The sequence below is a fragment of the Poecile atricapillus genome, chromosome W (genome assembly GCF_030490865.1).
Source record: "Poecile atricapillus isolate bPoeAtr1 chromosome W, bPoeAtr1.hap1, whole genome shotgun sequence".
Classification (NCBI taxonomy): Eukaryota; Metazoa; Chordata; class Aves; order Passeriformes; family Paridae; genus Poecile; species Poecile atricapillus.
This window is the reverse complement of record NC_081288.1, coordinates 29,017,065-29,044,677: the sequence shown is the minus strand read 5'-3', so window position 1 is coordinate 29,044,677 and position 27,613 is coordinate 29,017,065. Positions and strand designations below refer to the sequence as shown.

The window sequence follows — 27,613 nt, the reverse complement described above, 5'->3', positions numbered from 1 at the left end:
AACAAAAAGAGAGTTTAGATTATGTATTAGGAAAAAATTCTTTACTGTGAGGGTGGTGAGGCACTGGAACAGGTTGTCCAGAGAAGCTGTGGATGCCTTACCCCTGGGGGGTGTTCAAAGCCAGGTCAACTGGGACTCTGAACAATCTGGTCTAGTTGAAAATGTCCCCTCCCGTGGCAGGGGGCTTGGAACTAGATGGTCTTCAAGGTCCCCTTCCAACTCAAACCATTGTGATTCATCTGACCTGTAGTCTCACATCTGTAAAAAAACAAGACCTTCTCCATCTCAAAGCAACATTAAAACCAAAATAGGTCTGCAAGTAAAGCCCCCCACTATCTCAGCTACATGCCTGCAAGGAAAGGAAAAGGAAACTGAGACAAGGGCAGCAAAGCATGCAGAACTCTGAAATCATGGTTCTGCTGCACTTCCTGAATCTGGGCAAGTCAAATGCTGGTAAGCCCAATATCCCATGCTGCCCTGTAGGACAGATTTTTGTCACGAATACATACTAGGCATACTGAAGAGCAGTTGCTAGATGTTCAGATATATTCAGAGGCTGTAAGGATCTGTATTTTGCACCTCACAGTCTCTTGGTGATGCTCAAGAGCATTTTGTCATGGCTTAAGTACCAGCTCTTGAATGCTCTCACCATGCCAAACGTCACCACTCAGATGCAGAAGGACAACATCAGCATCTTTGTGAAGAAGGTGGAAAGCATTGCTTGCAGCAATCTGTTTGAGGTACCTCATGTCACAGGGCCTAATCTGTCAGTGACACATTATTTTCAGGGGGAAGAAAGCAAAGGAAAGTATCCTTTTGGGAGGACCATCTGTTATATATGACATCTATTACCCATGTGGCTAAATCCTCTCAGAGCTTCATTGCAGTCAACCCCTTTGGTCATCCAGTTCTGGTTATCACTTGTCTGTAACCAGTCTGTAACCACAGCAGCCTTGTTGGACATTTCCCTCAGCCCAGGGCTGTCTCCTGGGGAAATAAGCACATAATCAATGTAAAATTTAGATACATCAGCTCAAAACATGCCATTCTCTTGGGATGAAGGAGGTCACCGAAATTAGGTATAATTCACTCTTGAAGTCTGCACACTGGAAAAGCTGCTAACCTCCTTTGTGAAACCGCTTCTGACTGCCTGCTTCACAGAGGCACAAGAGAGGCATGTGTGGCACTGCCGCTAATATCTTGCACTCATTAAACACCCCCAATGTCTTGGCGAAAATCCACCTCTAGTAAATTCATTCTGCCAGCTGAAATTCCTCGTGCAGCTCCAGTGAGGTGCAGTATTCATCTCCACTTCGTACTATATTCTGTTAAACAGTTGTTCTATTTCATCCCAGAGATGGCTGAAGTTTTTTGGTGAATTAAGCCATGTCCTTCTACTTTGTAAAGTGCTTTGGAACTGCAGATAAAAGATGCTACAGCCTGTCATAAAATAAATGTAAGATGCTGACACTGCTACTGGAGGTAGCCATCTTGCTGAAAAATGATTTCATTTGTGACACTAATAATACAGGGAAGAATACACTGGGCAAGACACTGAAAACTCATTTCCATCTCATTTTAATACAGCTTCAAAAATCAAGGAAAAAAGTCAGCATCGAGTCAGCATTTGTGCATTTTTTACCACTGTCAGGCTACAGAGATTCACAAGTTTTCAGTCCATTGTGGCAGCTCTCTTCCACCACGACCATACCATCAAGAGGGTGAAGTCTTCATCTGATTATCTGCTGTCTCTCCAGATCCTTAACAAAGGCCAACACTGAGTACACCAAAGCTGTTTTTCCAGCATTTCTCATGGTACATTCCTGCAAAGGGGAGGCCAAATCACCTTACCATCTTCATTCAATCAAGACACCTGTTTGGTGTGATATAACAAGATCAGAAATCTCTCCACAGGGGTGGAAAAGAGCTTTCTTTGTATGAAGATGGCTGGCACCATTCAGTCTGATTGATCATTTCAAGGGCAACTATGGTTAGATTTTAATATTCTTTTTATATTAAGGTGCTTGCAGGCTTGAATAGGGACATTTTTATTACTTAAATCAGGAGAGAACATGCTGCAGAAATGATTGAGCAGGGTGTACTGAACAAGCTGACAGGTCTCTGCTATTTCTATTTTCTTTGTTATTATTTCACACACATTCAAGCATTTTAAACACCTCATTTCTAGATTATATTCCATCCAAATACTTCAAGAAATATAGTGCACAGTGAAGGTACAATACAAAAGTTACACTAAGGTAACATACATAACCCTCAAATGTTTATATTCAATTCAAAATCACATTTTCTGACCTCAGCAAAGTAGGAATCCCTTGTCTAACACTGCAAACCAACTTCTGAAGTTTGAAGTGAAGCTAGCTTTGAGTTATTTGTCTACACCAACAGAAACCCCACTGCTGGCTAATTATTTGAAAGCAGAACAAATTCATTCATTTCACACTCTCTTAACTCAAAATTGGATGAACAGGGATTTTTTTTTTTTTTTGCTCAGATTTTTCAAAAAATGTTCACCTTTGGACTGTGAATGAAAATAAAATTTGCAAAGTAAAACAAAATGTACTTTAAAAATTATTGCTACTTGAAAATAGGCCAGTGGAGAGGTCTGTACACTGCAGAGGGAGGAGGTCTGGATTCTGCACAGGTAACAGGTACTCAAAACCTGTTACATGTGCAGAATTTGGTAGGGTCCCTTTCAGATAAGTATTCAGCTGCCCCACAGATATGCAGATCCACATTTTCCCAAAATGTGGATGCAAGACTCGAGTGACCCTTAAAGCAATGATTTTGAGAGGAATTTCATCAGCAGCATCTAGTCAGGAGTGCTCTAAGCCTCAATTCGGAAAAGCACTTAACCACGCGCAATCTCTTGGGCAAAGCATAGATGGCAAAAGCCACTGAACAGCAGCAGGTGCTTCTGCAGGGGAGCAGGCAGCTGTTTGACAGGGCTCAGCTCCATCACACAAGCATTTAGGACAGAAAGGGGAAGAGAACACCCCATTGAAAGTTAAACCACAGGAACAGTGTTAGAACTGCGTAACATAAAAAAAAATCTCATCTCAGACACACCAGGGTTAATACCTCCACTCTTTTCCAGGAAAGGTCACCTGACTTAATCTTTTTCCCTTTTTTAGTGAATTTCTGACAACACAGAGGCTGTCATGGTGTCCCCCCCACACGCATCCCGCCTTCCAGGAGGGAGCACTAGGTGCAAACAGCACTGGTGTCTTGTCAAACCAAATCATGAACCCAAATTGCATCAAAGAGAAGAAAAAGCTGCTCCAGAGTTGCACAGGGAGCCATAGCAACACAGCAGTTCCTATTTTTAAAAACTTGAAAGATAGTAAGAACATTAATTCTGAGGGGAGGAGAGAGGGGGAAAAAAAAAAAGAAAGAAACTACGTTTTTACCAGAAAGGGAAAATAATGCACATGTTTCTGATAGGCGCCAGTGATGAAACCACATATGGCTAGCCATCAGTGTGCAGGTCTGCAAGCCAGAAATTATCCATTGCCCCATCAAGCCAGTTCTTGAAAGAAAAAGGGTACTTCTCACCTTCCCTCCACTGCTCTGCTAAAGTAGTTTTTCAAATTCCCTGAGGCGCTTCCAAGCCCACAGCACCCTAAATGTATTTTGTGATCAGAGCAGGATCAGCAATGGCACAGCTGATGCTGAACTGTAGCCCAGACTGGGTTTGTGGTTTCAAAGCCCCACCACAGAGGGAGGATTTTGACTCACTTTCCATGAGGAGTGGAGAGGCACACATTAAAACATATTGTCACCAGCAAGTGAAGTTGCCACAGTACTAGCACTAATTGGACTTGGCTGCAGAGCAGAAGATGTCTCAGAGGGCTGGAAGCAGAACACGGACATTTTCCCATCTGGAAACTGATGGTGCATACCAAAATTCATTCCCAGCTGGTGGATTTTGGAGGCGTTTATGAAAAGATATGTCCTTTAATCAAAAGATAACCCTTGCCAAAAACCCATCATTTCACTTGAACCCTTCTATTTGCTCAGTTGGTTGAAGCAAGGTGCTAATATCAGCAAGGTTGCAGGTTCAATCCATGTACAAGCCATTCACTTAAGAATTAGACTTGATGATCCTCGTGGGTCCCTTCCAATTCAGAATATTTTGTGATTCTGTGATCCTATTTTAATTGCAAAGAGGCTGAAACACCAAACTTTCCATACAGAGCAAGTACCTCCTCTCCCACTCTGTTAAATCTCAGCTATGCAGGACAAAGGCATCCTGTGTTGCCTGCTGAGGAACAAACTTTTTTGCTGTGCCATCATATACTCCCACTGAGAAGCCAGGATCTCCAGCATCCTACCAGCATACAAGTCAGTTTGATGTTTGACCTTCCACTGCAGGACAGGTGTGCTTCCCACTGCCCAAGCAGTGCTTAAGGGCTGGGCAGAGCAAGAAGGACAGCCAGATACAGACTGCTCTTCTGCATTAGGCACCCTTAGCAGCCCACCTGTATGGGGGGAGGTTTGGATCAAGAGCATGTTACACACTGCCCTCAGCATTCCACTCCAGTGACAGAAAAAAACGGAGTTAAAGGAAGCCAACACTTCCTCCAAGGTGCAGCAGCACACAACTGTTCACTTCCTGACCAGGCAACATGAATAACCAGTAGCCCCAAGCCAAGAAACCCAGCACCTTTCACCAGCACTGCACCACTGCAATGCACACAGGGTAAATGAAATGCAATAGGAGATGCAAGACAGGAACAGAAGAAAGCGATGGCAGTGCACACAGAGAGTGAGACGACGTACAACAAGGGATGTAGGGAGGCAGAGAGACCCTGACAGAGGCAGGAGGTGCAGGCCAGCCCCAGCCTCCAGCTGCTGCTGGAGCAGTGACAGGAACAAGCAGATTTCAGCAGCAGAGATGTCTAATCTGTCAGCAGCACTCACGCCACGTGCTGCCACTCTGCACCAGCCTGATGGCAGCGGGACACACCAACCAGTGGGAATATAATGAGCTGCTAACAAGACATGGGCCTAAAGGCTCCAAAAGGTCAAAAGTTACATATGCTCCCTCACCCTCCACATTTCTGAAAAGGGCAATTTCTGCATCCTTGGGAACATGCCACTTATACCTTCCCTCACCATCTCCCCAGCATTAAGAAGCAAGTCCCAGCACTGTGCCTCCTACAGCTGGAGCACCATTGGATTCAAGAGCTGGAGCAGGGCTTCCCAGCAGCTGCCAAGCAGGTAGATGTAGCCCTGCCAAACGAGTGAGACAGGGCTCCTGTCTCTTAGTATGAGGGTAACAAACCTGTGAATGGAGAAAGAGCAAACAGGTCCAGGGTTTTCCCCAGGGAAAACAGGTCCAGGGTGTTCACAGGTATCACAATACCCAGAAGGGGTACTGCACTTTTTTAGGGATATGTATAGCCAATATGTTCTTGAGTTTCCAGGGAAGCAATTTGTTTGTACAACCCAATTGCAAGAACTTTCTCTGGTCACCTACTCACTGCTCATGTATCTGAGCCCCAGCAATTCCTAGTTCCTATTAGGGAAACATCATGTGAGAACAGAGCTTGCCATGGTTATTCCAGGGAAAACAGTCTCCAAGCACTCATCAAAGGTTCTTTTGCATTTCTTATCTGTTTGGCAAGGTAAAACTACATATGAATGTTACTTCCTCCAGAGTGGAAGTGTCATGTCCAAACAATGCACTAAGAAAGCTTGCCAGATGTTTCCCTAATGGAAGAATCTGAGGCACAGAATTGAACCTAACTTTGTTTCCCTCTAAAAGTATTTCTTTGCAAAGGTGGTATAATTCCACATTTGTATTTTAATTCCAAAGCAAATGCTCCACTGCACTTTTTATTAAAATGAAATCTGCTGTGTGCAGCCTGGTGTTAAATGAGAGACTATTAAAGCCAATCAGTGGAGAACTCATTAGAAATCCTACAACAACAAACTAGTAGTTATGGCCCAGCATTCACAAGCAGCCATGACAACAAGGAGAAAGAACCCAGGTCTCATTGAAGGCTACAATAAAACCACAGCTTATGTAGCCCAAAGACTGTGAATATCCATACAAACCAGCTGAGCTTCCAATCCTAAAATATGTGCCAGAAATTATATTCTTTTCCTCATGACTCATCTCTGAATTCCACTCCTAAGAATACTCCTGTCATTTAGTTATTTCTTCCCATTTCTAAAATGTAATGAGAAGCACCAATCCAGAGCTCAAGGAAATCTGTCCCATCAATTAAAATAACGAAATAAGCAGAAGGCTGCCTATAAACACATCCACCTCTGCCCACTCACTCCTCAGCAACCATGGTGAAGGGAAAAAAGATGAGCTTTGCAGGATGCCTGGAAGCCTAGCAACTCTCCTAGGAAGGGCCAAGAGGTAAGAACTCCTCATCTGAGCATTTCCTTCCCAACCTTTGAGATCTTCTCATCCAGTAGAAAAGAGCAGAGCACACAGTGCTTTTGCTGGGTGCCCAGAAGACCAGATATTGGGATAACTATAAACTTGGAAGACTAAAATATTCAGATCAGATTTTTTTCTGGGACAATGAAGGAATAAATGAATAGGTAATTATTACAAACTGAACAAAGAATTAAAGACTGTAATTGAACTGGGAAACAGCATTTGGATATTTAGACTCCAAATTACCACCCAAGCCTATTATCAGCATAAATTGAGATAAATCCCTCACTAGAGAAAAAATTCCTCAAAAATCATTCAAAAAGATAACTAACAAACCTTGTAGAACAAAACTCTCTTAAAGTATCATTTTACTACTCTTTAGTGGAGTTATCTCATCAGCAGGTTCACTTACTGGACAAAATCCAAAATGTTCAATGGTCGTGATCATACTTCTGCACTTCCAGTCTAACACAAAAGCGAACCAGTTTGAAAGCAGACAGAAACAGTTGCTATGAGACCATTAGTGATACAAGAAGATTCAGACCAAACACCTACATTGTCAAGAAATGGCATTTAGATAACAGTCTGTCTTGTTTCTTTTTGTGCTTGCAGCCATACTTCAAATAAAACTTTGTTTGCACAAGTTCTTGCAAAAATGAACAAGTGTCAGTGTAAAAAGGAGGAAAGACATGGAGAATCTGAACAACATTCAGTTCATTTTCTCCTTTCTCCATTATACACCCAGATCAACCACTGACTCTATGTTGAGCAAGACCATTTGATTTTAGCTGCATTCAGAAAAATGAATTTATCTTTTAGAAAGAAGAGGAAAAAAAGTAAGAAATGCTCGGAGTTCAAAGGAAGATCTTGGGAAATGACTAATTCACAGTCAGTGTATAGTGTGCCCCAGCTGAACTAAATTACACATTTTTTTAGTTGGATGTGTCACTCTCCAAAGAATAAAATGGGAGAATTCCTTTATTGCATTGCCTCCCCAGCTATGGATTTGAAGTAGATTGGACCACTTTGGATCAGCTTCAAGAGTTTTTGAAAGAGTAGCTACATGGTGATGCTTTATCTGAGGTCACATACACATACACTTTGTCTCCCCAGACATCAAGCCCACGTACATGCATTTCCCTACTCTGTGTAGGCATGTGGAGGGGGAACTGTAAGTTGCAGATGGCTGAATATAGTATTGCTGGGTCCAGAGCAGGGCTAAAATTAGCTTTCCAGAACCTGCAGTCCAGTCCAAAATGAGCCAAACCATGTTCCAGACACGCAGGTATTGCTGCTACCTGGTGTGCACAGTGCACAAGTACTGTGGGATCCGAACAGGTGGAAGGGGTTAGGGAAAGTATGAAGTAGCCAGGTCTGCAGAATCTGTACTATCCCAGACAGACAAAGCATATCATGAGAGGTTTAAAGCTTAGCACATAGTAAATTCCAGCAAATTCGATGGAACTTGAAGGTATGAACACAGATTACAGCTATTAATCTCTGGGTTTTGGTCCAGTGAGATGAACTCACATCTTCATGATCGCCTCCTTCCACACCTTGTGCTTCTCTACCTCTCCTCCTCCACAGTCTTCAGGTGTGAGGCTTCCAATTTTTATTGAACCCTTGGATTTGTAATAACAATGGCTTATTTCAGACACCACTAGCTTTTAAACTTCAAAAGGTGACTGAAAGTAATTTGACTAAAACTAAGTACCCAACCCACTGAAGTCAAACTTTTTAACCATCTCACTTGGAAATACAGAGAGGGTGGAAACATGGGCAGGTAGGAGGGAAAGAAGGCAAGGTCAGAACCCCCTCCCAGGCCAGCACTATGTGAGGCAAAGCAAATATTTGCACTCCACTCACAAGTATTACAAAAGTATAATTATTTCTGAGTTAGCTCAGGTGCCTGCAGCAGACTACACAGTGGCAGAATAGAGCGTGGAATAGTCCAGAATAGGACTAATCTGACTGTGCTTCTCAGTGAGATGTCAGTACCCAAACTAAGCTGGGTGTATCTACATGTATTGGCACTCATTCCGACAAGCACTGTACCTAAAGCAGACAAGGGAGCAGAAGCAGCATGATTTGGGCCACAAAGGTGAAAAGAAAGCTAGGATCTTCAAAAGTGACAAGAACTGCTTTCATGTGGGGTGCTCAGGCTTCAGGGCATATCTATGTGGCACAACAGTGCTGTCACATCTACACTCAGGAGTCTCTGAGCTGGAGACTTCTAAACAATGCAAAAAGGTGCTATGCAGAGAGATTATGTTGGGTCCTTGAAGCAGCATAGCTATATGGGTGTGATGTTATGCATAGGCTAACAGAGAGTCAACAGAACTCATTGGCAGAAGGTCTCTGCAGAACACTGCATCATATAGCAGGGAACGTTTTGTTTTCTAGATAACTGCTGAAAATACACAATAGAGCTCCCCCCAAAATCCCTCTTAATTTGGAAAGGTAGAACAAAAGCCTGCCTTGATGTCACTTGTATACACTAAATATATTTTCCCTGCTTAATCATTTCAGTGATGACTCAAAAGAGCAGCAGAAAAAACCCTTACTCCTAAGCCTAGCTGGGAACGAAAGAGATAAAAGCTTCAGGCACCTTTGGTAGTTTCAAGGCCTGCATGGGGAGGAGGAAGTAAAAGTAATAATACCTGGTAATATGCCAATGGATCATAGAGACAAAAAACAAATAGCAATATGGGTAAGATATTGGGCCAAAGAATAAAGCTCTCCTTTTCTTAAAGTCCCCAACGTTCAGGCAAAGCAAAAATCTGCTCCCTTGTCCCTTAGTCCCTCTATCTGCCTAGTAAAGCTAACAGTGAGGGGTCACAGCATGCAGATCAATCCATCACATTTGCACTGCTCAGTGATTAAACATGACAAATGAACAAAGACACTGAGCTCTGTGTGGCCTGACAGCTGCTGCCTGGGTTCTCCTTTTCTTACTAGAAAGGAGCTAACATGTCCAAGGATTTTATATGTAAAACACTGGACAATGACAGCTGAGCAGGTCAGGGGACATCTGGATTCCATGTCTAATTATCTGGGTTGCTTTGCTACATGCTAAAACTCCATCTGGGACAAAAAGGAACATTTAGTTATCAGAGTGCTGTTCCACCACAAGCTTCCTCTATTCCCATAAACTGATGTCTTAGCACTGTTGCTTAGGAAAAATTGAATCTGGATAAAAAGATGTTTATTCAAACAGGTTTTCCATATGTTTAAATAGTCTTTTCAATCTGGAAAAACTTACTGTTCTAATTGAGGTACAAGGCTTTCTGCATAAAGTACACAAGAGAGAAGGGTACCCAAAACACCCAGCAGACAACGGCCAATGAAGTGCCAAAGAGCTGAGTGAACAGCACAAGCCCTCCTCTGAGGTAAACCAGATTCTTAAGACATCCAAGGTCTTTAAAGGCTTTGAGTATGAAGCAGGAGCTGAGCAGAGCTGATAGTTCTAAACTCTTTTTGCAGTTCTAGTTCTCCACATCTCTTTGCACTTCCTTCTATCTAGTATTTCAGGGCTAATGAACAGTTGAAGGATACTTGGTGTTCAGACAACAGTTACCATTAAACTATTCCAGGTAGGTTGCACAACCATTACCCATAAGGGACACCTGTTCACATAGTTCTAGTGCCTGGAACAGAACTGGTGCCTTCTAGATTTCAACACAGACATTCCCATTACTTGCAGCATGAACCCACCGGAGAGTGCAGACCCAGCCATGCAAAGACACCCCAAGAAGTTCAATGCTGTTATAAAGGCAAAAATTTGTGCATTGAGGGGCACATTCAAATTGTTGCACTATGCCTTCATTATTCCTCTTCCTCATGCTGACTTGCCCTCTGTGTCGTATGAAGGCTTTCTAAGCTTTCTAAGCAGGTGACAATGTTGGCACTCACAATGCACAGCAACATAGGTTCCACCCTCAGCTCCCCTCCCCTTGCCCAGGTTCTGGCCAACACCATCTGCTGCCTGAAAGCACCACAAGCCCTGGCAGAAATATTCTGGTATCAGAGGTTGTCTTTGACCACCCTTTTGTACAGCTGGCCTAGCTCTTTCCCTTACCTGTTGAGCATGTTGGACTGGTAAATCCTTTTCTCCTGGGTGTTGTAACAGCTGCTCTTGGGCTCAGGGATGAAGCTGTGTTCAGACAGCATATCAGAAGCAGCCGTGGTGATTATGGCTATTCCATCCCTTACTCTGGCAGGAAGACCGTAGTCCCATTCATCATATGAGACAGAGATGAGCCCGGTGGGGAACTCAGATGGCACTGTGTCTGTATCCCCTGCCACCAGGCTGGGCACGATCCACGTGTAACCATAGCCTGTCAGACCCACTGAGTTGGCCACCTCAAAAATGTAGGTGGCCTCTTCCTTTGTGCAGTACAGGAGGATAACAGGGCTTTGGAGCTTCTTGAGCTGGTTCTGGATCTTTGAGTCCCCATCATCCAGGGACATGTCCAACAGAAGGACTTCCTCCAGTTCCCAACCCACAAAGCTGTGCTCAATGGTACTGCGGATCTTGTTCACAAAGTCCTGGTAACCAGGGAAGTAAGTAGTGACAATGGAGAAGATGTACCAGTCGTATTCTTCCATGATGTTGAGCATGACAGAAGCTTGCTGTTCTATTGATGGGCCAAACTGGAAGAACATGGATGACTCATCCTAGAATAGGAAGTCAAAGAGAGGAAGAGAGAAAAAAAGAAAACAAGAATAGGTCAAAGGAAATAAACATCATTCATGGTCAATCCATTGAGCATAAAGGGGTAGGCACACTGTCAGAATCTTATTTCATATTTTGGCCAGAGCTTAAAGATTTTTAACTTTTTAAAATTTAAGTGAAGCAAGTGAGAAGGAAGTAAAATCCTTTTTATGACCAGCTGTCCTTACTTTATTTTTAAAGGCAGGTTGCCAAAATTACTTAAAGGTTTCAATGGTTAGGACTGATTCTAACAGACAGAGAACAAGTGGTACACAAGTGAGGACAGAAAAATAGAATAGGTACAAAATATTTCCATGAAATTAAGAGCTTTAATCACAGGATTATCATAATCTTATATGTAGGATAAACAGGATACACAGCAGTTTTGATACTGATTTTTGGGACAGTCACTTTGATACTGAGTTTGGGATAGTCTGGTTTGAGTATCCAGACCAAAGTACAAATAGAGTAGGCAAAATCATTGGATACAAAGAGCTCTGACAACCTCTACTGCTAGCTCCTCTCAAAGAAAGCAGCAGCAGGGTTCTGTACAGTTCTCAGTACAACTATGAAGGCTCAGTCTCAGAATAACATAAAATACATTAAAATAAAATAGAGATTTGTAAACTATGATGACGTTTGTTGACACTGTTTTAGAGAAATGTCAGCTCAGTATTTCTCTTGGCATTGCTCTCATATCCTTCTACTATGCTAAGTTCATTTTTGCAAAAATCAGAACTTGTACCACTTTACAAGCTCAAAGACTCCAAGGGAGTTTTATACAGATCTCAGTTCTCCTATGGCACAGTGTAAATCTTTTTCGTCCCGGGATTTCACCAGATACCAGGCTTTCAGTTTATGACAGATCCAAAAAAATGTAAATCCCTGCTTTTGCTCTATTCATGAAAGAAAGGAATGGAAAAAAGTATTTGCCAATATGGTCTCTTAGGGATTTATCTTCTGTCTTTTAAAATCAATTGCAAACTCCTGCAGAATTCTGTAGAGTAGCATTAGATTATTTTAAAAAAATCCCAAAAAACACCAATAACATAAAAAAAAAAATAAAAAAACCCCACAGAATTAAATTATATTTCTCTGTGAAGAGATTCACATTATAATAAGAAAGTTCTCCAAATCCAAATACCACTTTAAGGAATGAGAACAGCCCCACCTTCTTTTAATAAGCCCGGAAAACTGGACCAGAGATACAAAAGGACGTACTCAGGAGTTTGAGACCTGGGAAAACTCATTGTGCCTCAAGACATTAGCCCAAGATAGTCACTTTTAGAACAGCTCTCTACCAAATTAAGTCTCCTACCTCCTGGCAGGTAAAGCTGTTTTTCAGCAGGGATGCAGTTAATCAATCACCCATTCATCCTTTAGTCATGGTTTTGATTACCTATAGCCATTTTCTATATTGACAAAATATGCTATAGCTCAGCAACTCCAGAAAAAAAAAAGTAAAAAATAAAGGCCTGATCCCATACCTAGCCTTAAGAAACTTGCTTCTCTTTCCTGAGCTCCCTAGGGGTCACATCCCACATGAAAGAGTCCTTGCTCCCAGATCCCCATGCCTCTCTTATGAGGTTTGGTGATTAAACTCTGTTCACTTCCTCTGTACAGCTCACCACCCACATGTGAAAGTTCTCTTAGGGCTGCTCTTTGCTTAGTGGAAAAATAAATGTATGCAAAAATAAAAAGGAAAAGACAAACACAACACAATTTCAACAACAAATTGAAGACAAGTTAAAAAAAAACACAAAAAAACAGGAGCAGCAACTGGAGCCATTAATACATTGAAAACATCTCATATTTTTTATCACTGGAATTCACCCCCTTCTCTCAGAATTGTGCTCCTAAACTACTCTTCTAATAAAAAGATATTTTATATCTTTAAAGTTTATGCAGAAAATTAGAAAAGACAGAGGAAATAAACTATTGTCACAGCATCTGCCAGAATTAGAAAAAATCCTGAACAAGCATCTCCAACACCCTTCATTGCACAGTGCCTTTGAAAGCCACTTGTAGCAAACCGAATGCCAGAGTGTGAAGACTCAGACTTACTGCAACATGAAAAGGCAAGACAGCTACACCGATGACTAGTATTTATTTTTATATTAAGTTCAACAAGAGCCTTTCTACACTTATGCATAAGAGCCTCTGAACTGACTGCAATTTTTCACCATTTCTAGCAGAGAGTCTAGGATCTGAAGGGCCTGATTATTGAATTACAGGAACATTTGACACAAATTTGACTTTGTCTGGAAGTCTTGTCTGGTTGCTTCCTCAGTGACAAATAGGGAACACTTGATGGCAAATCCACTACTATTTCAAGGCTACATACACACTCTCAGGAGTTAGTAGGCACAATAGTAAGATGCAGGAGGTAATGCCCTCCCAGTGATTTAAACAGGGTCAAGCTAAACTGCCTGCTGACAGTTCGTTCCACATGAGTGCACTGCCTAACTGTTGAAGGGAATTCAGCCCCAAAAGACCTGAGGAGAAAATTCAGAGGTCCTCACTAACAAGAGTGTACCAGAACATCAAAAATCAATACACCAAATAGATAGCTTTATCACAACCCAGCAAAACAATTCCACTCCACTGAGAAATGGAAGCACCCCACTTTAAATCAAACATCACAGGCCACTTGGCTGTGCATGCAATAATTGCTCTTGAGCAACTGTTGGCATTTGTATTACAGAAGCAGCAAGAAGATGCAACTTATATTCAAAATGAGAGCATTAAGGAGGTGCAAGCCAGTCCAGATTTTGGTTTGCCAAGATGTCTCTTGGCACTTAATCATCCCAATAGTTGGGCTAGCCAAATGCTCTTCATTCCCTAACCAACTCAGCAGTCAGAGAGGGGTGAAGAAGGAAGGACAGACAATAGTAGAGAAGAAAATGTCCCTCTCATAATAAATCAGGAGAATTGCTGATAGAGTTGGATAGAAATCTCAGTCACAGCCTTTTTGGGGGACAAAAAGCAAGCTAAAAAAAATGTCCAAAAGTCACAATTTTCTTCCTAACCTTGTTTTTGCACATGACTGATGAAAAGTCAAGAAAAAAGAGAAGGATCTGGACTGATACAAAACAGTGGGGCTATCAGAGTACGAACGTGACCTCACTGTAGTGTTACAGTGACAGTTTTTAAATTAGGAGATAGATCTAAGGCAGTTTTACCATTTTTACACACATATACCCTACAGAATTATTGTTTTATTACAGTCTAAAACCAAAAAGGAGTATTTTACCCTTCCACACATTACAGGTTTTTACAGAACATTATAAGTTTCTGTTTTTCTCCTGAAGAAATATCATTCCACTTTTCATCTTCCTTTTTTACCTTGAAACAGCCAAAACAGGGTTCAGCATTGCTACTGAGAGACAGATCAAGTTTGGGATAGGGATAGGTCAAGTTTTAATGAAAAGTCCCTTACACTGCACATCATCCAGGTGAAATACAATCCCTTGGCTACAGAAAAAAAGCTTGTTTTTCTCCTACAGCCCTTTCACCTGCAAGCTCAGGCTTTCCATCGCTACCTGCTGCAAGAGACAGCAAGATGCTGCAGGATGTCCCCCACACAGTCTGAAAGAGCAGAGGCTCCATTACAGGATCTCAAAGCTTCCAGAGATCCCAGTACTCCCCCATTGCCCCCCTACAAGGTGAGGGATCTGTAGTTTGTAGAGCTGAGCTGGAGGTGGAGCTGATCAATTGACACAGCACCGCTCCCCAGCTGACAGAAGGCTTCCCACAGAAAATCTGCTCGGAGTTTACCAATGCTGGGACAAGTATTGCCTCCTCCTCCTCCTCCTGCACGTTTAACCCTTCAAATAAGGAGGCTGCATTGCACACAGTGAAGGTACAAACACACTTGCCATGAAGTCTCCTCTTGGAGACTGGTGGCTAGGGAATTCCTAGGTGGATGGAAGGGGGTTTGCAGAGGTAGGACAAGGTTTACAGAACAGCCAAGAACTATCACCAATGCTTCAAAGTTCTTCAGACTTGCAGAGAGGCCAGGTCTGACCCACACCTCACTGAAGATGTGAATCCTTAGCAAGGCTGCAGGTGACTCTCCCAGGAGCCCTCCTCCAGCTGCACCATTTGAAACCAATCACTGCCATTTAATGAGCCATTTACCTCAGATGTGGCAGGAGAGGTCCCCAGAGAGCTTTTCTCACAAGTTCCTTCCTAACAGGCACTCTAGATTCCCCAGGCAAGCAAATGCAATTACTGCCTTACAAACAGTATTTTACAATCCCGAGCAAAACTGCTTGTCAGCATAGGGCAGGCTGGGGAACATCCACAAAGCAGGGGAATGCAAGATCCCAAAAACTGTTGCAGTGAACCACTTATGCTGAGGAACTGGCCAGCCTTCCACAGAGCCATGGTATTGACTGCTGACTTGGTGAGTGAGGAGATCAGCATGCTCTGTTTCCTCTGCACAGCCTACCTGAATGTAATCTGGTTCTGTGCTCCATGCCCTAGTGGCTGGTCCATGAGCACATTTTTGCTAGGGGGGGCAAGCTCCTTTTGCTTCAGTCGAAGTGCCAGACCCCACGAAGGCAAGTTGTGTCAAGGAATTCGAGTAAGGAGCAAGTCCAGAGCACTTGTTTGCTTCTAGGATTTTGAGAAATATACCATGTCATTGCAAAATACCCTACTCTGCTGCCTCCACATAGATGCAGGACACATAGAGTTTGTGTGGCTAGGCTAGTAGCCCCTTTTTATTAGGCTTTTGGGAGCATCTGTATATTTAACCCCATTTGCTGCTTCATTAGGCTTCCTGCACAACCATAATTTAACAACTGGGGTCTGCCCTTCCTTTCCAGCTCACAGGGGGAATCCTATCAGATCCTAATGACCCAGGCCACTTTCCAAAGCCCTCTTCTCATTTTCCTGATTTAGAAGAAAAGCTGTTCATGTGTCTTTAGTACAGTCTTGATTTGCAAAATTACTCTATGACCAACAGCCAAATCACACAGGGGTGCCTCTTGCTTAGATTTAAGTCCTGTCTACCACACAGTTTGGAGGGCTGGGGGGGAGGAGGGGCGGGGAGGTGCAAAAAGGAGTGAGCAAGCACCAAATAACTTCTGGGAAAACACAGGCTTCCATTTCCCTTCCTATGTATTTTTTTTCTTCAAAACTGAGACACCACTGTGCACCTATTTGTCACAGTCCTGGTGGGATCCTTGATTCACTGGGAGTTTTACTGCTCATGATGGAAAATGCCACAACACTTCAGCATCGTATAATTAAGTTTCCTATACATCTGAGTCCCGTTTGTTATAACATATCTGACAGGAAATCAGGATCTTTGTTGCTTAAGTGTTCATTTACTTCTGTTTATCTTACCACAAATCCATTACTGCCTCAGGCTAGCCTACAGTCAGGATCCTCTGTCTGTTTGTTTTTTTCTCTCCAAATTTAATTTTTTATTTAGTTTTCAACAACTCAATACAATAAAACTCTGGCTTTTATATTACATGCTGTATCATGCTGTGTGAGTCCTTTCTTGAATGCTTGCAGTAGACTATGAGAACATGGTGACACTACAGACCTGATATTATGTCCTCCTGGTGGAATTGGCATCTAAAACAGAATCTCTGCATCTCACACACTTCTACACACTCACATTTCCACAAATACATTCACATTAAAACCTACTCAACAAAAAGTTGGAGCACGTTGGATTGTGTCATTTCCTAATGACTCTGCCTAGTTTATACTATTTAATAGGATTTCAAAACTTTCTTGTTTTACTGAAATAGGTTCCCTGTGTTACTAATTATTTTGACTTGCATAGCAGATGACCTCTTGCAATCCTTTCCCCATGTTCTAATTCACTGATGAGTGGCTCATTCTTAGTGAAAATCCTCCAAGCTGCCCTGGGAACGTGCTATCAGTGGGAAGTTCAAATTTGTAAGATGAAAAAATGTGGTTTATATAACCATATCATTTATCAGTTCCCTCCCTTGTTCTTGCAAGTACTGAACACACTAGACTTATTTGACAGAAGGGTACACAGCTCAGAGGTGATGGTTACAGAAATTGTGGATGAGTGATAACAAGAGACACAGTTCAACGTCATCACTGATAGAAAGACAGACAGGATACACTGTGATAAATTAATTAGGAGAATGATTGTCGACTCTCTAGGTCTTCTCTGGAAGCCACAATCTCTGAAGGCTCCTAATTTCAGTGAAGAATCTAGAATTGTTAGCACAGTTCAATTATTACTCTGGTAAATGATAACAAATATAACAAATATACCAAATTCACATGTATAATGACATTGCCTACACATATAAGTTTCATCATATACACAGATCTCAGTCATGGATTGGACATTAATCTCTCTGAAGCAGTGGAAACAGATCTACTGCAGAGCCCTAACCCAGGGGCAACAGTCCAAGTGCTTCAGAACCAAGGAGCTCCTGAGAGCTGCAACAAAAAGGTCTCCAATTAAAGATGACTCAAGGGCTGAAAAGAGGTGATTTCCACTTTTCAGTTAAGGGTCTGCAGAAATAATTTGTTCAAAAGACTTTGCAACAGAGGAAACACAAGATAACCTAGATTCTGTAATCTAGATCTTGGTATTGTTTTACTCTATACCACATGCAGTTAATAAAAAAGATGGAAGAGTCAAACATATCAGGGCCATTGTCTGACACATACAATTCAGAGAAATTCAGTTTTTTGGCTGAAGAGAGGGTGTAGAGTTTGTGAATTTTATAAACAATGACTGGTAAAAGCAGATTAATATATGATGGTATGTTGTACCAGCTTCTTAGAGCACCAGGCATGGATGCCAGCATTTTCCCACAGAGGAGAAATAGCAGTTAGCAAGCTGCCAGGATAAACAGTTTTCCCACCAGGATTGTTACATTTCCTTTTTCACCTCTGTAGGTGTGTATTTCCTTGTCTGATGAAAGTACATGGATGGATTAGACCACTGGCCACGCTGAGTAGATTCACCAGGTGATGTTATACCATGCGGACAATTTTGACAGCCCAGGACCAGTTTCCCTGTCCCAGCTCAGAGGAGCCCATTAGGTTGGCTCAGTATCTTGACATTGCCAGTCCAAAGCAAATGAAAGTCAGACTGCCCCATTACTCATCCATCTGATTACATCATGGTGTTTGCCTGGCTCTTCTTTTCTGGCTGTCTTACCCTCCAGACTAAGGACTGAATTTTGACTGTAAGCTGAATGGGATGTCATTGGTATAGCCTTATTAATCAATAGCAGCCATAAAACTATCCAGCACTTTCAAAAAAGTCCAGTCACAGTATTTGGCAAGATGTCATTGAATAAATTTTGCCAGTCAACTATTCTGGGTGAAATACTATTTCTTTTTATTATTTCTAAATTAACCACTCGCCCATTTCATCAAGTATACCTTTGGTCTCTTAATAAGAGCAAACCTTCATATAAGCTGAACCTCCAAAGGTTCACAGAGTCAATTTAGGTAAGTCCTGGAAGTTCAGCATTGCATCCAATTTCCCCTGAGCCTCTCAGGAGCTCAAGATCTCTTCTCACTATGGTCCATGTGCGGACAGGTCAGAATGTGTCTGTTAAGAGCTTCTCTTCCTCTTCTCTCATAAAACAGTGATACCCCCTTTCTCTCAAATTCTGCCTTGCTTATTTAATCATTAACCTTCTGCTGGCTAAGCTGTTAGATGTTTTCTCTGTCCTAACAGATGGCACCTGCAGTCCTGATGATGCCAAGCTCTAGTCAGCCTTTCTGAGCCGAGTGAAGTTGGCTGTGTCTCTGTTCTGAGATGGACAGACTACATCTGAGATAAGGCAGTCAGTTTAAAGTAATATTGTGCCAGGATTTAATCTTTTCTCACAGGCTGGTATTATCAACCAGTTTAGATAATATTTAACACGTTGATATAATTTTTATACCTTTTGGATCAGAGTTGGCTTGCCTTAGAGTACAAATGAACGAGCAGCTGCACACAGTCTGTGTAGATGTGCCCTCTCTTTCCTTAAGGCAGGAGCAATAAAAGGCTTCAGCCTCATCCATCCTGGACAGGCGTAAATGGGCAATTCTCTTACTCAAAGGAGAAACAAAACACTCACTTAAAACAGGAGAGCTCTCTATCAAGTGGACAAAACCAAGAGCTGAGGTCTAACTAGATTGCACAGATGCCAGATTTCCCATTACCTCATACCTGACTGCCTCTTCTCTAAGAGAGTCATAATTGATATTCTGAATATATCCCAAAGGAGGAAAAAAAAAAAGAAAAAAAGAAAAGAGAGAGAGAGAGAGGTGGAAGCTTGTTCGGCCCCATCGCCCTGGTCCCAGTTCAGCAGCGAAGTTTCCTTGGCAACAGTGCACACGAAAAGCCGCCAAGGCCGCAAGCTCCCGATTACCAGCATCCTGACAGCTTGGCACGGCTTGGCACAGGACGGCACAGCACGGCAAAGCTTGGCACAGCACAGCTCGGTATGGCATGGCACGGCACGGCATGGCACAGCCTGGCACAGCACGGCACCACACGGCACTGCACCGCACTGCCTGGCACAGCACGGCATGGCTCGGCACTGCCCGGCATGGTATGGCACAGTACAGCATGGTACAGCACAGCCAGGCCTGGCACAGCATGGCACAGCCCAGCATGGCATGGCACAGCACAGCCAGGCCCAGCACAGCCAGGCCCAGCACAGCCCAGCATGGCACGGCACAGCACAGCCAGGCCCAGCACGGCGCAGCACAGCCCAGCACGGCACAGCACAGCCCAGCACGGCACAGCACAGCCAGGCCCGGCACATCCCAGCACAACCCAGCACGGCCCAGCATGGCACAGCACAGCCCGGCACAGCACGGCATGGCACAGCACAGCCCAGCACAGCCCAGCACAGCACGGCACAGCACAGCCCAGCCCAGCACGGCACAGCCCAGCACGGCACAGCACAGCACGGCACAGCACAGCCCAGCCCAGCACGGCACAGCCCAGCACAGCCCAGCCCAGCACGGCACAGCACAGCCCAGCACAGCACGGCACAGCCCAGCCCAGCACGGCACAGCACAGCACGGCACAGCCCAGCCCAGCACGGCACAGCACAGCACGGCACAGCCCAGCACAGCACAGCACGGCACAGCCCAGCACAGCACAGCACGGCACAGCCCAGCACAGCCCAGCACAGCACGGCACAGCACGGCACAGCCCAGCACGGCACAGCCCAGCCCAGCACGGCACAGCACAGCACAGCCCAGCACGGCACAGCCCAGCACAGCACAGCACGGCACAGCACAGCACGGCACAGCCCAGCACGGCACAGCACAGCCAGGCCCGGCACAGCACAGCAGAGCCAGGCCTGGCACAGCACAGCACAGCACAGCATGGCTGTCAGTGTAGGAGCTCCAAAGACTGGCACTGGACATCACTACCTAAATCCAGTGCAGGGCTCATGTCCTGACAGCCTGCTGGGACCACAGAGATGCTCGGGTAGGGGAGAGGGACTGAGGGGCCACTTGGAAAGAAGGGAGCAAACCTTTTCCCCTCCTGAACCTGAAGCATTCAGCCATTTCATACTCACAGCTTTCTGAGACTATGAGTATCCACAATTCCCTCCACCACACCCTCCAGATCAGACTCCATCACTTTGGAAAGAAGGTGCTGCTTGCTCAGAGTGCAATTCCTTCTTGCCTTGAACTTTCCCAAACCTGACTCACCTCAGCTCACTTCAACCTGTGTTTCACAGCAAGGGCTGGGACAGGAGGAATGTCAAATCGTTGTTCTGTATGCCAGGCAAGAAGGCAGCTCTGTGTGGTTTTATTTTAAGAGGGATTTTACCCCCTGCCTTATACTTTCAGAACAGGATGAAATAATCTGGGCATAAAATGAAGAAAGAGTACCCTGGTCCATTTTTGTTTGGACATGCTGCTGGCAAGCAGCTGCCTCATTAGCACAGGAAATGTATGTCTGCACCAGGCAACAGGAGGCACAGAAACCATGCACTGGCCCTAAGGCATCTGTTCATCAGCACTGTGTGGAAGCTCCAGCTCGTGTCCAGTAGAGTTGCCAAATCAGGAGAGCTAACTAGTTCAAATACCAGCCTGCACCATCCTGGTGTTACCTTAAGGTAACCTTATTATCTAGCTGGGGGCTCTCCAAATCTGAGGAGAAATGGATTCCTGACCCATTGGACCAGGCCTCTGGATTAAGTCCCTGCTTTGGAAGCTACTGTATCACACTGAATATCACACTGTTGTGAGAGTCCGTGGCTGAAACAACAAGGATTTCAATATGCTTGGAGACTCAATCCCCATTAAAGCTTGCTTTACCCATAATTATTTTCCTCTTGCGTTCTAGGATGAATGAAAACTGCACCTACATTCTCTCTACCCAGCTCTCCTTCCTAATCAACCAGTGAGGAGTGCCCCTGTTGGGAAGCTGCTGTTATGTCTGTCTTGCTTATTGAATTGATTCACAAAGTTTTAAACGATTATTGATTCTCCTCATCCCCACTGGAAACTCTGAGACCAATGGAGTTATTTACACAGATCCTACACAGGAAAGAAGCTCCCTTCTCAAATCTTCTTGAGCTCCCATCTATTAAGTCTCAAAAACTCAATAGGAGGTTTTCTACAGCTTTACAGATAAAAACACTCACAAATACATGAAGTCTCCTGCATGCACACATGCCCATCCAAACATATGCAGCATCTTCTGCCAAATCCACAGCTGCTGCATTATCTTTTTTCTATTATTTTTGTTTGGGATCATAGCTCTTCCATTCCTTTTCTTTGCCCTGATGATTAATAGCTGTTTTTCACAGCTCTCGTTGTTATGAGACTGAGGCAGAAATTGTGGCAAACGCCCTACTGATGGAACAGACATTTCTGAACTCCAAGGAATTGGAAGTTGTTCTTTGTAAAAGACTGGACACCACAGGAGACTTGTAGAGCTAGAGTCTGAAATCTTCCCCACAGTTCCTGAAGTACTTAATATTTATGGCTGCAACAGTGATTGGTGCTGTAAGGACCATTCTACCCACTTCCATGATCTAAGAACATGAACATTTATACTGCTCAGGATTTGATGAAGAGGATCTGGAAGTGAGAATTGGTCCCTCTGACTTTGCAATAAAGGTGATACAAGTTTCAGTTTTGCATATTTTTTGCTTGGACGGTGAAAGTCAAGAAGCCCATTTCCAGTCAGCTTAACTCTGTTCTGAAGCACGCAAAATTGAATTTGGGCTCTTTCTATACTTACCTGCATATTAATATATATCTATATATTCAATATGCCCTTGACATAACTTGAAAGTGGCAGCGTAATAAATAAGATACTTTTTGTACTTGAATTCAGATTTTTCTATCTATATTAGGCTTTGTACTTTTTTAAACAAAACCCGAGGCTGACTGAACTGCCATATCTTTTTCAAAATCACACATGCACATGAGACACTGAGATTTCTGTCGAGGATCGACACAGCAGAGAAAGGGAATGATAGAGCAGCAAAAGAATTTGCCTCTGCTGGTCATTAATAATAAGAGTAACAAAAGCATCTAAGAGAATAAAAGCCAGAGTGAGATGTTAGGTATAGAAATAGCTCTTTGACTGACTCAAAGGAAAAGCTGATGCATCTTGTTTTCCTGCATCTCCTGCCTGTCCTCTTTCTTAACCACACACTCTGGCACAATAGGGGAGTGGGAAGTAGACTGAAGGATCAGCAGGGGCTACAGCAAGCAGGGGAGAAATGAGCTATTCAGTCTCAACACTGCCTGGCCAGGCCCTGTGACAAAGGATGAACAAATGACCATTTGAGGGGAGAAAACAAAAAGTTGAGTCCAGCACTGCACTGTCTGCAAGGGAAGAACCATAGGCTGTGGTGGTGTTTTGTCTTTCCTTCCACTTTGTACCACTCCAAGTAATTTTCTGTCTTCCTGCGCTCCTGGTTTCTCAGTGCACACAGGTGTGTGTGTGTGTGTGTGTGTGTGTGTGCAGACATACACATGTTCATGTGCACAAAGACAATTACATGCAGGATGTCTAAAGATAGGCAAAGTGTCTCATTTCCAGTATGCCAGCTACACCCTGATGCAGGCTGGTGGCACCTGAAGTGGATTAGCATCTGACAATGATCCCTATGAAATCAGGTGATGGTGCAGCCCAGACTTACTGAAGAGCAGTAATACATACATTCAGAGCTAGTTAAGCCTCTGGTTAGTGTTCTCAGGGAGAAGCCAGGATTTACACAGGCTGCTTCACTATATAGCCCTGGCCACAGACCAGAGGAAGATAAATGCCTTCAAACCATGGGTGAAAACACTCCAGACATAGTTTTAACAGACTTTATTCTTTCTCACAAAATACAGTCCTTCAGGACTCACCTTCCACGGAGGCAAATAGTCATGTAATTAATATACATCAAGAAGATCTGGGTTAAAAAAAAAAAAATAAGCAGAACCAAAAATGAAACAAAATCAAAATTGTCTTTTCTTTAGGTGTGTCATAAGAGGGAATATTTATGGGAAGTGTTTAGCCACAAGAAGGTTTATTTCAGGGTACAGCTAAGCAATTCTGAAAGCTGATACAAAGACATCACTCTGGTCATCTGCCTTCAAGATAATTTTTTTTTCCTAGTAGGAAGCGTTTTTTCTCTTTTTCATATAAAACTTCTGAATATCTCCTCCTGAGAGGCACTGAGATGAAAAAATTTTCTTTCAAGAGTGGTGGCTAGCGCAAGGAGTTCAACCTTTTCATTATCTCAGTGCCTTCAGGGTGTGTACATTCCCACACCAGGCATTTGTCTGCACTGCGTAGGAGCCTGCAGCAGTAGCTGTGCCCCCTTTATCTCAGAGGACTTTCTCCTCTTCTGTGTGCTAGGAGTAGAAGGAGCAGAGTTGAAGAACAATGTACGTTTATTATTTTGGCGTCGGTGCTCTTCAAGGCATGCAGCCTTGCAGACTGGGCAAGTTCGGTGAATGAAGCACACTGCATGGAAAACATCAAGCCTGTGTTCTACAGCTCATTTGGTGTCCAACTGCTCTTGTTATGTCACCCAGCAGTTTCTAAAGGCTGACAGTAGATCTCTGTGCTTTTGCCCCTCAGGCTAATCCCACTAACTTCATAGTGTTACCATACTCTCTAAATGGAAGTGAAAATATGGTCAGGCTCCCTGTGCATTCTGCACTAGGCTATGGACAAACCTCTCTATTCATCAGTGGAAAAACATGGCCTTTCCAAGTATCCCTCACTGGCCTTCCTACTGAATCTCTCTTTATACTGTAACTAGAATATCCAAGGAAGAAAAAGTAAGCAATACTTTTACATATTTGTATGCTTACAATATACATATGCCATTCCTATAGAAAGAGCTGAGGACACTGAATCAAGGACCGTGCATTCCCCTTTAGCTGCATTCCAGGGCCCTGGGGGAGGGAGGGCAGGTTTGCACAGCCCATTGGTAATTTGTGTGTTTCATTGCTATGCATCAGTTGTTGAATTCCCAGAAGATTTTCATTTCACTCCATAAGCACCAGTATGTCTGTTCCAACAGAGATTAATCCTAAAGCCCTCCCAGTCTTGGACTCAGTCCTTCTCAGGGCAGTTTGCTTCTTCACACAAGGTCGGTTGTGTATCTTGGACTTGGACAAAGGAAGTCCTCACTTCTCTGGGAACCCTGACAGCAGCATTTTAACTGGGTACAGTGATGCCGTGCACATTTACAGTCTAAACTTAATATGAAGAGCATTTCAGACAGAAGCGTCAGGAGGACTTTAAGCAGGCTGGTCATAATCTTTACTGCTGGGATATGGACATACCACAGTTGATGGTGAATCTTGGTAGGAGATTTTTCAGGACTGCAAGTGGGCAACACCTTTCATCCTACAGCTTGCACCAAACCACCTCCTCAGAGTTTATCAGTTATCATGCAGTCTTTATGAACTCAGAAGGCAGATTATTGCCTCTTGAGGTGTCAAGAGCTTTTGCTACAGCTTCTAGGTTTCCCTCAAATGCTCCCCTCTAGATATTGATTGAGCTAGGTATTACAAATGAAAAGATTTTCACTTAGCAAATTTTTCTTCTCAACTGCTGCTCACAGCGCAGAGGGAATACATTAAGTGAGATCTCTTTGCTCACCCATTTTTGCATAAGCTTGTTTTAAGTGCACTATGCAATTGCTTTAATTCCCCAGCAACAGCCTCCTCACATTTTCAGACCTCTCAAAACCATGTCTTATATTGTATAATGCTACATCCTTACCTCAGAAGTGCCAGAGCTAACCTGAAACAACCTAGAAAGACCATAAGGCACAGCAACACCTTGCAGAAGTATTACCTTGGGTCCTTGAAGCTGCAAAGCAGTTTCAGTATAGTCCCTGAGCTAAATTTATGATGATACAATAGTACCATTTTTCGAGCAAGCCTGTTGGGTGCTACCTAAGGGTCCACACATGATGTCAAGACTCACTCCCTCCCTGCAGTGTCTAGGCACCCCAAAAATCTCAGAGTGCTTCTCACCACAGCTGCCATGGGAGACTTACCCTTGCTGCCTGCTCCTCAGGGTCCCTTTGCCGCCACCACCTCAGCAAAGGTGTTTGCCACTCCCAGGACCCAGGGAACAACTTCAACATTTTCTCCTTGGAGCCTTCTGCACCCTCAGCTCCACAGGGTCCCTCCACCACCAGCTCCCCTCCCACCCTCTTGGCACAGGACAGTCACAACCACGCTGGGACTGGGGCAGCAGGAGGTGAGGCCAAAAGGACAGCAGACGGTGGGTTCACATCCACACGCATCCCGATTAAGCATCCAGCTTTGTTTCCATGGCAACTTGCAGAGCCACGGCAGCACGGTCCCTTCCCGCAGCAGCCGTGCTCCGGGCTCGACACCACTAAATCCTCCTGAGTGCCCTCCACAGCCGGGGCTGGCAGCAGTGACCCTTTGTGCACCTTCCAAAGCCCAAAAGATTAGGGCTCACAGATTTCCCACCCACGATGTGCCAGCCAGAAAGAGGCAAATAAAGATGCGCCAACTAATAGCAGTGACAGAAATAACACCTCCCATCGCAGCTGAGCTGTAAACCCCTTAGAACAGCATTACAGGGAAATGTGTTTTCTTTCCTAGAAGCTGGCAAGCATAAGCAACAGAGTGCAGTTTGGGGAATTAAAATAAGGTACTTTTTTTCTACCTGCAGGTAGCACACAGCCAAACAGCCCACACTCCCCTTGATCTACTCCCAAATGCTACTCCCAAAGCACACTCAGCTCCACCTTTCGGAACAGGCCGTCCCACAGAGCCCACCTTCCCGTGGGACAGCACTGACACTCTTTGCAAACACGGATATCAGCAGGCTGCTCTGCTTGGCCCCCATGGTAGGGAGGGAAAACACCAGAAACAGTCAAGACACTGGGCCTGGGAGCTTGCACCCTTCCCAGCACCTCTCCAGGGAGAGGCATGTTAGACATGGCCAGATGTTTCTTCAGGCCTTCTGCAGACAGAAAATCTGCTTTCCAGTTTAGAACTGAATCACAATCAGGACTGCTCAAGATTTCTTAGCCTTTTGTACTACGTCTTAAGGGTAGTCTGCAGAGAAATGGTTGGGAAAATTAAAGCAAATTAACTTAAGTTGTGAGTTTAGCATGAATTCATTAAATCACATTAGCCTTGAATGGACACAGTTCTTCCAAATTAAAGCAACCCTTAGAAGAAAATTGAACTAAACTGAATTAAGGTCCTTTTAAATCTGAAGAACAGAGTGCCTGCATGGGGTTTGATATAATTAAGAAACAGCAGTGTGGGAGAGATGTCCAAGCCCCGGTTTCACAATGAGTCTTTCCATATTACTCTTTTCAGGAACCAATAATGCTCTCTCTGGAGGAAAGTTAGGTTTCTCACTTTCCCATGTGATTTGAAAGTTGCTATACTGATGACTTTCTGCTGAAGCCCTTTCCTAGCCAGTCAATACCTCTACCAGCAGCTCTTTACCTTAAAGAGCACTACTGCTGCCAGGGTATTTTCACCTCACTCTTGTTTTAGTGCAGGGCAGCCTTTTCTGTTTTCTCAGACTGCATTTTGACAGGTTAGGTAAGCTACACTGTCTTACTCTCATCTTGTAAAATGTGTTCTTCCCTCTCTCTACCAACCAGATACTTTTCTGGCTCCATTTTGCTTTAATTGGAATAACTGGAATTACACACAGAATTATACACAGAGGAAATTACAGTAGAGACTTTTACAATGATACTGACACTTCTCTGCCTTGGCAGGGAGTATCCTGCCTGGCACCTAGGAATATAATTGCCTTTTATGCTGATGTCTCATATTGAAGACTCAGTTATCACATCAGTAAATAATACTCCCACTTTTTCTCTTTTTCATTAGCTTATAACTGATAATCCTATTGTTTCTAGGATCAATTAGTAGGAGTAACAAAGAGTCTTTCCACACAGACTAGTAGACAGTTCAAAGTCATCCAGACCAGTTAGAAGAAACAGAAATATGTTAGTGTTGCAGTCTCC

General features: G+C 43.7%; 1 protein-coding gene across 1 annotated transcript in view; it reads right to left on the bottom strand.

Moving 5' to 3' along the window:
* LOC131591404 (glutamate receptor ionotropic, NMDA 2B) overlaps positions 1-27,613 on the bottom strand; it is a 176,742-nt gene that overhangs the window by 108,513 nt on the left and 40,616 nt on the right. The window contains exon 3 of the mRNA XM_058862062.1: positions 10,497-11,095. Within this exon, the coding sequence (XP_058718045.1) occupies positions 10,497-11,095 (599 nt within the window). The remainder of the gene's footprint in view (positions 1-10,496; positions 11,096-27,613) is intronic.